The sequence below is a fragment of the Nyctibius grandis genome, chromosome 2 (genome assembly GCF_013368605.1).
Source record: "Nyctibius grandis isolate bNycGra1 chromosome 2, bNycGra1.pri, whole genome shotgun sequence".
Lineage (NCBI taxonomy): Eukaryota > Metazoa > Chordata > Aves > Nyctibiiformes > Nyctibiidae > Nyctibius > Nyctibius grandis.
In genome coordinates this window covers 108,715,784-108,728,328 of record NC_090659.1, presented here as the reverse complement: position 1 = coordinate 108,728,328, position 12,545 = coordinate 108,715,784, and the positions used below count along the sequence as shown (strand labels likewise).

At 40.1% G+C, this 12,545-nt stretch overlaps 1 protein-coding gene across 1 annotated transcript in view; it reads left to right on the top strand.

The window, feature by feature from the left end:
- Positions 1-12,545, top strand: part of DDX10 (DEAD-box helicase 10) — a 219,636-nt gene that overhangs the window by 128,914 nt on the left and 78,177 nt on the right. Inside the window, exons 14-15 of the mRNA XM_068424731.1 lie at positions 1,413-1,526; positions 3,691-3,852. Coding sequence (XP_068280832.1) covers positions 1,413-1,526; positions 3,691-3,852 — 276 coding nt within the window. The remainder of the gene's footprint in view (positions 1-1,412; positions 1,527-3,690; positions 3,853-12,545) is intronic.

Sequence of the window (12,545 nt, the reverse complement as noted above, 5' to 3'; positions counted from 1 at the left end):
TAAAAAAAAAGTGACAGAGAGAAGTTCAGTTTTTCCTTTTTCTTTCTGGTTGCTTTGACCACTTTCTATTATTTATCTGAAGTTTAGACAGTTTAGTGACTGTTTTTCAAGCACTTTTTCCTGAGTAGTGGAGCTTTGCAATCATTACAGGGTGATGAATGAGTTGGGGGTCTTCTGCTATGGAGTCTCCACATATTCTTGCGGCGTATCTTTTGCTATAAAATACTTTCTGCAATGGCAGTTATTGCTTAAAATGTCCTCTATGTATATTGTGTCCTGTTAGATGCCTGAACACATATGGCCTTTGTTCTTGAAAGGAGAGCTCTCAGAAGAAAAGCTGGAGGTTGGGTATCGTCATGTTCTTTAGTTCCATGGTGTTGCCACCAGATGGGTGGCTCTGTGAAACCTATGCAGGCCATCTGTGGATGTGACAATTTATTTTCTACAGCATTTTATAGAAGTAATTAAAATGGTCCTCCCAGAGTTACAAACTCCCTCCAAAATGCGAAAATACTCTGGATAAATCCTCAATCTCTGTCAAAAATAGAAGCCTCTTCACCTCTTCTTTCTAACAGCAAGATTGCACACACAGAAAATAAATGTAAGTTCAGTATCAGTGTGTTTTATACATGGATACTGTTTTGCTGATAATATTTGCTTTTTCTGATCAGTGTTGCTTTCTCAGTGGTAGCTGTGAAAGAACAACATCAGCCTGCTGGAAACAGTATTAATGTCTGTATTTCAAAATCTCTGCTGACTCATTTATTAGTTTCCCTGGTGTCTTCACCACTTCATTACATGACAACTTTTTTCCTATGATGCTAATAACTTTTGTGATTCTAAATGTTATTTAATGCTAAGTTTGGTAGTCATCTCCTAGCACTGTTGTTCTGCACCCTGATGGGACTGCAAGGGACAAGACATATGAAATAGGAAGGTTTTTGCATGGCCTCTTGTGCTCTTCATTGACACAGAAATAACTCAAAACTGGTGTGCTGCGGTGTCTGGGTACAATGTGATGACAAGTGAGGTGAAAGTGGTATTTGATCAGTTGTAGCTAATGGCTTCAGTCGCTTGTATTGGATTTCTTGTCTGATGAGGCTTGCTAACAGCATAAGCTGGTGAATCTAGTGTTCTTGTCCCAAAAAGGTTAGAGAGATTTGAGTGAGTCCGGTGTCCTGCTGCTGACAGGATTTAAGTTATGCTGAGTTGTTACCGGAGTAAATGAGTTCCTTGTGATATGGCCTGCTTAAAAAACTTTTGTGAAAAGGTCTGTTAGTGAATTTTTAGTGGAAGTTACTCATGTGTTTTAGGGATTACTTTTTAATACATCTAATTGCTTTTAAAAAAGTTTGAAGCATATACTCTGTGACTGGAAAACCCCATAAGAAATCTTATTTTCTTTTATACAGAATGCATCAAAATCAAAGCTGAAGAAAAAAACAACTAAAACCCAAGAAGCCAAAAAAATCTTGAAGAAGAAATTTAAAGTCAACACAAAAATAGTCTTTACTGAAGATGGAGAGGTAAGATCAATTCAAAATAACTGGATTTTGGGTGGGAACTGAATTTGTAGTTTCTATAAAGACAAAAATACTTATACTTTATATCTGTGTATGTTCAAGTGTGTGGTTTTTGTAATTGGTTTAAGTTTTGCAAAACTGTTCAGCTTCCATTTAGAATTCAATTCCACTGGGAAAAAGAGGAATTCTGAGCACTGACCTCTCTTCAACTTTGTGTAAAATACTTACATGAGAGCTGTTAGTGGATGTACAGAACTGCACCTCTTTTCTGCGTATTATCTTCAGTTTCATGTGGAATAGAGAGCCCATTTTTTCTTTACAGAAATATAAAACAATTTTCCTGTAGGTGTTTGCCAAAGCTCCCCCAAGTATTGAGTTAATGTACTGCAATTAAAAGAAGACCCTGGTTTTCTTTCCAGCATTCACTATTTCTAGATTGGAAGTGTTGTTAGAAAAAACTAAGGAAGTACCAAATTTTCACCTACTGGTGCTGATGTAGCAGTGCATTGAAATTTGACAGTAAATTAATTGGATCTTTTAATAGCCCATGGAAAAATGTATTGATTTTGTACCAAAAGGAACTATTGTGGATGCTAGTCACTCTACGGTTTCATTGTGGTGATAACCTCAGTAGCAAGTCTCCATGCTCCATAAAATTTTCTAACATTTGATTTCACAGCTTCACGTGCTGTGTACATCGTTTTTCCATTTCCAGCATTAAGAAAAAAGTAGCATTTTTTTTAACTCTCTCAGTAAGGTGCAAACTGAAAGAGAGATCACCTTTGCAAGTATATAATTTACTTTTGTGACCAAATAAAATAAAGCATTTTATATTGCAGGTGCAGGGAGTATAGCCATATAATTACTGACATTAGACAAAATTTAAAAGGTTTTAGAGATTGCCCCATTGACTGGAAATTTTATCTTCAGATGTTTTTAGATATTCAAAAGCTGTTGTCTATCTTAAAATACGTATCCAAATGTTTTATTTATCTATGCAATGAAGCAAAAAGGAGTAGAGATGGAAAAAAAATAGCACAAAGATTATAGTTAGAAAAGAAGCACAATAGAGAAGGGGTAACATTTAAGGAAACATAAAGTTTGCATCTATGGATGCTGTTCCTACTTTTTTTCTGAGCTGTGTAAAACTGTGCTTTAAAGTTTTACTTTTCTATTCCACGTGCTTCTTTTTGATAAAATAAAACTCCTTTAAGAAATGTATCTTTCTAGAAAATACAAGTGCACAAATTCCATTTTGTGAAAGGAAGTAGAAACAGTAGGTTGGGTTTGTCAGTATCCAGGTGAATAACACCCTGTGTGCATTCAGGAGTCCTAAACGTTTGGTTTTGCATTTGTATCTGAAAGGCATTCTACATTTTCTGCCATATAGTTTCTTTTTAAGAGTTACTACTCTGCCAGTCCACAAGCAAGAATGATTTTGCAAAGACTGTCCCCAGATGATGTCTGCTCATACCACGAGGTATAAGATAGATGGGGATATTTGTTGGTGAATATCTGGTTTTTGTCTTCGCTTTAGAGTTTCAGATATTTAAGGGAAGCTGAATGTGTTCAGCATGTCATCCACAAGTCAAACTTGAATCATCAAACATTTCCACTCCAGTTTTCATACAATAACCAATAAAACCCTCCACATCTGTCCTCCTTGCTTCCCCCAAGACATGAACCTGCAGTCACAGTTTTTCCTGTACTGTGTGATGATGGCTTATCTCGTCTTTTTTTTTTCTCATTTAATTTGTTGGAACATACTATTTAGATTTACTAGTGTTTTGTTCTGTTGCATATATTTTGGAGAGTCATTTCTTGAAAGCAAATATAATTTTTCTCCCAAAATGACTAGCAGGATTATAAATTATTTGTTCCATTAGGCAAAGAGAGAAAAACAAGGGAAGTTGTTCAACTGAACCATTAAACAATAATATGGTGTAATGGAGACATTATTTTCAAATACTCATTTTTGACTGAGTGTGATGTTAAATAAGGGATCCGAGTCTGTATTGTGCAAAAGTTTTGTTTGTTTGTTTCCTTTGCAAACGACCTTTTTATTTAGTCTAGAAAAATAATGTATTGGAATATTTAGCGCATCAAAACTTTGATGTGGAAAAAATGATTCTAACCATCATTTTTCTTGTTAACGTGTATAATTCAGTTAGTACAGCAGTGGCCACCTGTGCAAAAATCCAGTTTGGCGAAAGCAGATGAGGAGGATGATGCCAGTGGTATCAACTTAGACAAAGTGAAAGAGATACTGCGGGAAGAAGACAAATTTGACAAAGAAGAATACAGGAAGAAAGTAAAGGAAAAACATAGGGTAAGTTGATTTCTACCGCAATTACTGAAGTGCGGAAATAGATACTGTGACATGGATTGCTCATTGAGGGAAAAATACTTAAATATATTGTGACATAAGTGTAGTACAGGTCATTTGAATTCACTGTTTTTTTCAGGACCACATTGTACACAGGAAGACTGTTCTGACATAAGTAGCTGGATAACACAAAGCCTTATGCAGTACCAGTTGTTGGTAACAGTGGAGCTTTATTTACAACTTTAAAATCTGATAAGAATTTAGTGGGAGCATTCTTTTTTTTTAAGCAGCGTTCACTGGAAGCGTTGGTTTCACAAAAAGAAAGTGGTGTTTGGCATATATACTCTAACAAATACTGAAGATGTTTAGGGGGATGGGGAGGTGAAAGAGTGTCTCTGAAATGTCTTCAGACTACCACTCTCTCAACATTCAGTATTACATTTCAGGTAGGCAAAAGTGCGAACTTTTTGCATCGGTGTTATTAGGGCTATCAGGATTTATTTCATGAATTATTCAAACAGTGTCGTATAATTTTGGCTGTAATTTTAAAACTTCAGTATCTGAAGTCTGGCTTCTCTCTGGCATTTAAAAATCTTTAAATTGCAGGCCATAAGTTTGCAAACTGCTTCTGTATTATTTGTCATGGACCAAAGCAGAGTTTTCTGACCTTGTCATGTACCAGTCGTATGGAACGCAGCTGGATGTCTTTGAGTTCAGGGATTGTTCTGTTAGTCATTGTGAGAAGGCTTTGGATTTCTCCAGATAACGGATGAATGCGAGGACTACGTGTTATTAATTTTTGAAATGGTCTTACAAACTATTTAGTATCATAATTTTTCACTTATGCAAATTTAAAGGAGATGAAACTTAAGAGGACAGAAGGGGCAGGAAGGTGATAGGTGAGAGTTCAGGATACACTTTGGCAGAACCTCATTTGCCTCCTCATAGTCTCACTAACCTTGTGGTTAAAGATGATCCTCCACCCTCACTTCAGAAGGCATTCAGGTTTGAGATACCAATTCATTTTATGTATAAATTAATACAGGCTATATAAGGGAAGGCTGCCACACAGATTTAATGTATTTCTGTGAGACTACCTTATTACTAAGTTATCCTTTATGTCTGGGATTCTTCAGTCAGTTGTTGCTGCTTAGGAAATAACTGTAACAGTAATAGTTGGGAAAATACGTCAAGTCCTCCTCTTGTGTTTCATCTGAGCAAAGACAAGCACTACCTCCTTTCTCTTGGGTCCTGTTAAGCTGGTCTAGTGATCAGAAGATCCACACTTCCAGTGACCCATGAAGATGCTACATTGTTATTATGTGGGGCAGGTATTCAATTTTTTCTTAACAGAAAATATGTAATTAGTTAAATTCACACTATAAGGAGAAGTTCTATGGCATAGTTTAGAAATCATAGGTAAGTGTCATAGATAAACATTATTTTAGTGTATCCCATTTCAGCCATTGGTTTCTCACTAATACTTTTTGGGAATCTATTGCATTGTCAGTGGGGCAAGTCATGAAATCATAGAATCGTTTGGGTTGGAAGTGACCTCCAAAGATCATCTAGTCCAACCCCCCTGCAATGAGCAGGGACATCTTCAACTAGATCAGGTTGCTCAAAACCCTGTCCAACCTGACCTTGAAAGTTTCAAGGGATGGGGCATCTACCACGTCTCTGGGCAACCCATCCCAGTGTTTCACCACCCTCAGCGTAAAAAATGTCTTCCTTATATCTAGTCTGAATCTACCCTCTTTTAGTTTGAAACCATTACCCTTTGTCCTATCGCAACAGGCCCTCCTAAAAAGCCTGTCCCCATCTTTCTTATAAGCCTTGTGTAAGTATTGAAAGGCTGCAATAAGGTCTTCCCGGAGCCTTCTCTCCAGGCTGGACAACCCCAACTCTTTCAGCCTTTCTTCATAGGAGAGGTGCTCCATCCCGCTGATCATTTTTGTGGCCCTTCTCTGGACCCACTCCAACAGCTCCATGTCTTTCCTGTGCTGAGGACCCCAGAGCTGGATGCAATACTCCAGGTGGGGTCTCATGAGGGCAGAGCAGAGGGGCAGAATCACCTCCCTCGACCTGCTGGCCACACTTCTTGTGATGCAGCCCAGGATACCATTGGCTTTCTGGGCTGCGAGTGCACATTGCTGGCTCATGTCCAATTTTTCATCCACCAGTACCCCCAAGTCCTTCTCTGCGGGGCTGCTCTCAATCCCTTCATCCCCCAGCATGTATTGATACTGAGGGTTGCCCCAGCCCAGGTGCAGGACTTTGCACTTGGCCTTGTTGAACCTCATGAGGTTCCCATGGTCCCACTTCTTGAGCTTGTCCAGGTCCCTCTGGATGACATCCCGTCCCTCAGGTGTGTCAACTGCACCACACAGCTCGGTGTCATCTGCAAACTTGCTGAGGGTGCACTTGATCCCACTGTCCATGTCATTGATAAAGATATTAAACAGTACTGGTCCCGATATGGATACCTCAGGGACACTACTCGTCACTGATCTCCATCTGGACATTGAGCCATTGGCCACTACCCTCTGGATGTGACCATCCAACCGATTCCTCATCCACTAAACAGGCCACCTGTCAAATCCATATTTCTCCCATTTAGAGAGAAGGATGTTGTGGGGGACCATGTCGAAGGCCTTGCAGGAGTCCAGATAGATGACATGCATAGCTCTTCCCTTGTCCACTGATGTTGTCACTCCATCATAGAAGGCCAGTAGGTTGGTCAGGCAGGACTTGGGAATCACCTCTCTGTCCTCTATGTGCCTTAGCATAGCTTCTAGGAGGATCTGTTCCATGATTTTCCCAGGCACAGAGGTGAGGCTGAGAGGTCGGTAGTTCCCAGGGTCCTCCTTTCTACCCTTTTTAAAAATGGATGCAATGTTTCCCTTTTTCCAGTCGTTGGGGACTTCACCTGACTGCCATGACTTTTCAAATATCATGGAGAGTGGCTTGGCAACTATATCAGCCAATTCCCTCAGGACTCTGGGATGCATCTCGTCGGGTCCCATAGACTTATGTATGTACAGGTTCCTCAGGTGATCACAAACCCGATCTCTTACAGTGGGTGGGACTTTGCTCCCCCAGTCCCTGACTTGCGGTCCATCCACTTGAGAGGTGTGGGAAGAGAGGTTGCCAGTGGAGACTAAGGCAAAAAAGTTAAGTGCCTCAGCCTTCTCTTCGTGTTGTTACTAGTTTGGCAGTCTTGCTTGTCGGGAGGGTTATGCTTTCTTTGACCTTCTGTTTCTGGCTGGCATACCTGTAGAAGCTCTTATTATTCTTTGTGTCCCTTGCCAAGTTTGGCTCCAGCCGCACCTTGGCCTTCCTGACCCCATCCCTACACAACCGGGCAGCATCCCTATACTCTTCCCAGGATGCTTTTCCCTGCTTCCACTGCCTGTGCATTTCCTTCTTGCCCTTTACTGTGACCAGCAGGTCTTGACTTATCCATGCTGGTCTCTTGCCTTCCTTGCCTGATTTCTTACACCTGGGAATCAAGAGCTCTTGCGCTCTGTGGAAAGTGTCCTTAAAGATCTGCCAACTCTGTTCTGCTCCCTTATCCCTGAGGGCAGTTTCCAGGGGGTCCTATTGACTAACTCGTTGAACAGCTGGGAGTTTGCTTTGCTAAAATTCAGGGTCCTGACTTTACTCTTTGCCTAACCCATATCCCTCAGGACTGTGAACTCCACCAGTGCATGACTGCTGCAGCCCAGGCTGCCTCCAATCTCGACATCACCGATTACCTCACTTGTGTTGGTGGCCAATAGGTCCAGTATCACATCCCTTCTGGTGAGGCTGTCTGTTACCTGGCTTAAGAAGTTATTCTCATCAGTCCTTCATTAACGAAAGAATGCTAGGGAAAAATTTGAACTACTGTACAGTAAAAAGGAATTACGTGGCCACTTTCACAGTGACTACCCAATTATATTTAAAAATTCTCCCGCCTCATAAGGTTTCCCTTCCCAAAAGATAACATAATCACTCTGCAGCAGATACTTAGTGGAGTTTGAATCTTTGTCTGGCATCTCAGTGATGTGAAGGAGGAAGAACTACCCAAGTCCATGTATCATGACTGTACTGCAGAAGCCTGATCAGGATTGTTGTTTGAATTTGCTGTCAAAAGTTTGGTTGTGTATGTAAGCCTGACGGGCTAGTGGTGTAAGTTATTTCTTAGCTGCATTTGGAGGGAGAGCATGAAACCTAAAAGAGATTCAAGTGTGTTACCAACAAACGATATGAAAGCAACAAAAAGACTGGGAGTCTCTCTTATTTTCGTGACTTCAGATTTTGTGTCGTTATGGATGTCTTAGTGCCCCTTCTTGTGTCATTGAAAGAGGAGCTTTTGAAAGTCACATACTTTCATCCCATCTTACACATCCCCTCACTGGCATTCAGCAGTCCCTTTTATACAAAGTCTTAAATCCATCACTTGTGACTGTCATTGTTTCTTTTAAAATCCTCCATACTTCACTATCAGCCAAAGTACAACATGGCATAGCACGAACTCTGTCCTCTGACCTTTCCTTTCTGCAATAATGCTAATTATTTCATTCCCATCTTTGTTTTAGTTTCCTTCCTGCAAGCAGACTGCTGTAGATCTTTTCTTTGTCCATTTGACATCTTTCTAACAGATGTGAAAACTCTCTGTTTCTTGGTTTTCCATGTTGGTTAATGAATTCTCCTACAACTCTCTCTCCTTCTGAGCTTTTTGAAAAAGCCGTGGTTAAATTTTTCCTCTCTGCTTTTGCTTCAGATTTGTTCAAGGTCTTTGCTTAACTTCTTCATTAATTTAACTTTGTTCTGTTCCTTCAATTTCAGCAAGTTTCAAATGTCTGTATCTTGATTCGTATTTCCTTCTCTTAATTCCTTTTCTTCCTACTGCAGCTGATGCTTCGTGTAGTTTCCTGGTTTGTATGTTTGGCAGTTTTTATATTTTTCTTTAAATCAATTTTTGAAACATGCTAACTCTATTGAAGTTATGATATAGGTAGATCAGAAGACCACTAGAGACAAATGTGTTTTGGTTTTGTATAAACCAAATGTAGCAGTCTGCTACATGGTTAGGTACATCAGTAATCAAAAAGTCCTCTGAAGCTGAATGTATGCTAATCCCCGAAGTCTCTATATTGGCTTTAAAATGGTGACTTAGAATAATAAAATAATTTACAGAAGGCTATGGAAGCATATGTTGTTTCATCCAGTTTTTTGTATCTTGCACATGGGTTCAGATTCTGCTTTATATTCTGAGTGGATGTAGAAAACACACTGTGGAAAATACAACGTTTTTATAAAACTTGTAATTTTATAGGTCATCTTCTGTTGAGACTCTCCCTCTTATGGTTTCTTCAGTATAATCTTGAAGATAAAAGATCTTTGGGGAAAAAAAAATTAACTTCTTAAAATCAAAACTTGCGTGAAATAGCTTTTTTAGATTAATATGGCCTATCAGCTTAATATGAACGGTCCTTGTGAAACCATTTTTGATGAAGAACAGAACTATTCAGAAAGTATCCACAGGCCATTGCTTTTAAATCCATTTGTGAATGTCATTTAAATGAGCACAGTTGTCAGTATAATCAGAAATATGTTTTGGTGCATTCATGAGATGCTCGGATTAGATGAGATGTGTGTTGCAGTACCTTAAGGCTTGTGGAAGCTTGCAAAGCATCTATGCTGTAATTATGTTTCCTTCATGAATCTCACATTTTGTTATCCTCTTTTTCCTCTGCAAATGGGGAAAAATTGAACATCAGATGGATAAAAATAAATAAAAATCTGAGGTATGATTGTGGTGTAATTAATGCTCATTGAAATTTTGGAAGCAAAGTAAATTTTAGCAGTTGAGCACAAAGGAAAGGGCAGTAACACTGATCAAGATGATGTGAAAAGAATTCTGCATTAATGGATATTTAATGACAGCCCAGTGAGAGGTATAGATTTGAGCTCTTTTGAAACGTGTAATATGTTATAAACAACAATAAAGGGAGAAGTGAATAAAGTATGCAGAACATGTTTTCGCACTCCATTTTTCAAATTTTCAGCTGAAAATGCACTGTTGTTAGGAGGAAAATAGTGGCAGAAGGGGATTCGTCTCGCTTCTTAATAATCTCTCTTTCTGTATACTAACTCAAGCTCAGAAAAACGCCCATTGGTGCTGATGGAAAAATGATCAGGAGCCTTATTTCTTACCTTACTTCCCAGCAAGTAAGATATGTTGTGAACTTGGAATGATCAATGTAAGAAGAGGGATAGAAGTAATTTTATTGTATTTTATTTGGGCTGTATTAGTAGCAAACAAACTGAGGCTGTCTTCAGGGGCCTGACACCGCAAGGAGCAGGGAGTACTTCCCTGGAAGAAGTTAAACGACCATGGTTGTAGTGCTATGACAGCAGTTAGACTTCAGGTCACAAGGGGATCTTCCAGAAGATGCTGCTGTTGCTGGGAGGAAATGGAGATATTTTGTGGCCCTTGTGCTAAGGAAATGGTGCTGATTTGTACCACCCGAAGTCCAAAGTTATGTGGTCTCTTAGCTTTGCTTGTACTGTTCTTAGTTCAGTAGAAGGTACAGAACTATTCTAGAAAGTGGATTGAAACAGAGTACCTGTGTTTGGTTTGTCTCCTGTTCCCTAAACGCATTTGTTAATGGGAGAGTGGACAGTGGTAATGAGGAGGATACACTGTGATATTTCACCCTTTGTATATTTGCTCTCCCAAATATTATTACTGAATTAGCTCTTTCCAAGGCTAAAAGAGGGAATTCTTCATACCAGACTTCATGAAAAGACTTTTATAAGATAAAAACCTTGCAGTTTCAGGAAGAGTATACTTACACCAGTGAATTTATTCGATAACTTTCTGATTAAAATTTGTTCTTGAAAATGGAAGATTGCAGACTGGTAAGGGAAGCCAAATTCCTTGGATTTCAACTCAGGAGGTTTCTTCTGCAGGTCTGTTAGATGAAGGCTGCTGTGCCAGGTTACAGACCCAGCCCTAGCAAGGCTGCACGTGTCGCACAGATGCGCACACACAATGCACACTTGGGTAGGCACAGAGACGAGAGAGGCAGAAAAAAGAAATGCAGGCAGCACTCACATAATCATGAACAGCACAGGCAGCACAAGCTTATTCCTTCTCATTGGCTGATCAGGGTTGACGTTTTGCTAGCAGAACTATGAACACCCTCACTCCCTTGATTCACAAGCACACTCACATTTACTGATCCCTTAAATAATAGTGTGGGCCCTAAGTATGTCCAATATCCACACCCACACCACAGGGCCCTTACACAGTCACTGGCCTCGACCGTGGGTTTTTCCAGATGCTGGTCTTTCAGCACAGTCTCACAGTGCCTTTCAAGTATTCTGTAACAAGTTTTCTCTTCCCATGAGATTGACAAATGTAAATAAACCTGTTTCTCTTGTTCTTATAAGTTACGAAGTTCTGTGTGAACCTTCTCAAGGTTGTGCTTCTTTGGTTCCTTTAGTGTTCGTCTATCAGTGACTTAAGAGTTCAGGTCTCTTGTTACTGTCTGCCTTACTGCTCATTAGGGTTAGCGTATTTGGTGTGCAGTTTATTACTTTTTTCTCCTTCTTGTCTTTGTCTCACTGTTAACAGGATATCCTTACAGACTGCACTATTACATTCAAAGTATCCCTAGAAAGACCATCCAGGTAGATTTAAACATGGATTTCAAAAGGAGTGTATTCTAATAATTTTTGCATCAGTATATAGGGGGGAGAGAGTAGGAGAGAGACTGTAACCTTATTAATTTTATATTAATTCACATACAGTTCTTTAGAATCTGGAAAGGATGCATCCTCTGAGGAAGAGAAATGGAGTTATAACACTAGGGACGATATAACAGCCTCAGTACTGAGTTTAGAGCTGGTGCTTAAAACATGAAGATTTCTGGGGTCATTTAGGGGAAGAACAGGTACTATACAGCTATACAGAATATCTAGATGCTTGGAGAGAGTACTAGGAGAACTATGGCCACCTTGTGATGACCTAAAATCTGCGTGAATTGAATTGATCCTATGAAAGATGCACTTGATGTAGGAACTTGAAAAAGAGATGTAGGTTCACTTACGAAGGAAGAATTATTTTCCTTTACAACCTGCAGTTGGCCAAAGGTTAGAGTCAAACTGTGAGTTTATATTTAAAATCATATAATCATAGAATGGTTTCAGTTGGAAGGGACCTTAAAGATCATCTAGTTCCAACCCCCCTGCCACAGGCAGGGACACCTTTCCACTAGACCAGGTTGCTCAAAGCCTCATCCAACGTGGCCTTGAACACTGCCAGGGATGGGGCAGCCACAACCTCTCTGGGCAACCTGTTCCAGTGTCTCACCACCCTCACAGAAAAGAATTTCTTCCTAATATCTAATCTAAATCTACCCTCTTTCAGTTTAAAACCATTCCCCCTCATCCTATCACTACATGCCCTTGTAAAAAGTCCCTCTCCAGCTTTCCTGTAGGCGCCCTTCAGGTACTAGAAGGCTGCTAGAAGGTCTCCCTGGAGCCTTCTCTTCTCCAGGCTGAACAGCCCCAACTCTCTCAGCCTGTCTTCAGAGGAGAGGTGCTCCAGCCTTCTGAGCATCTTTGTGGCCCTCCTCTGGACTCGCTTCACCAGCTCCATGTCCTTCTTATGTTGGGGTCCCCACAGCTGGACGCGGTAC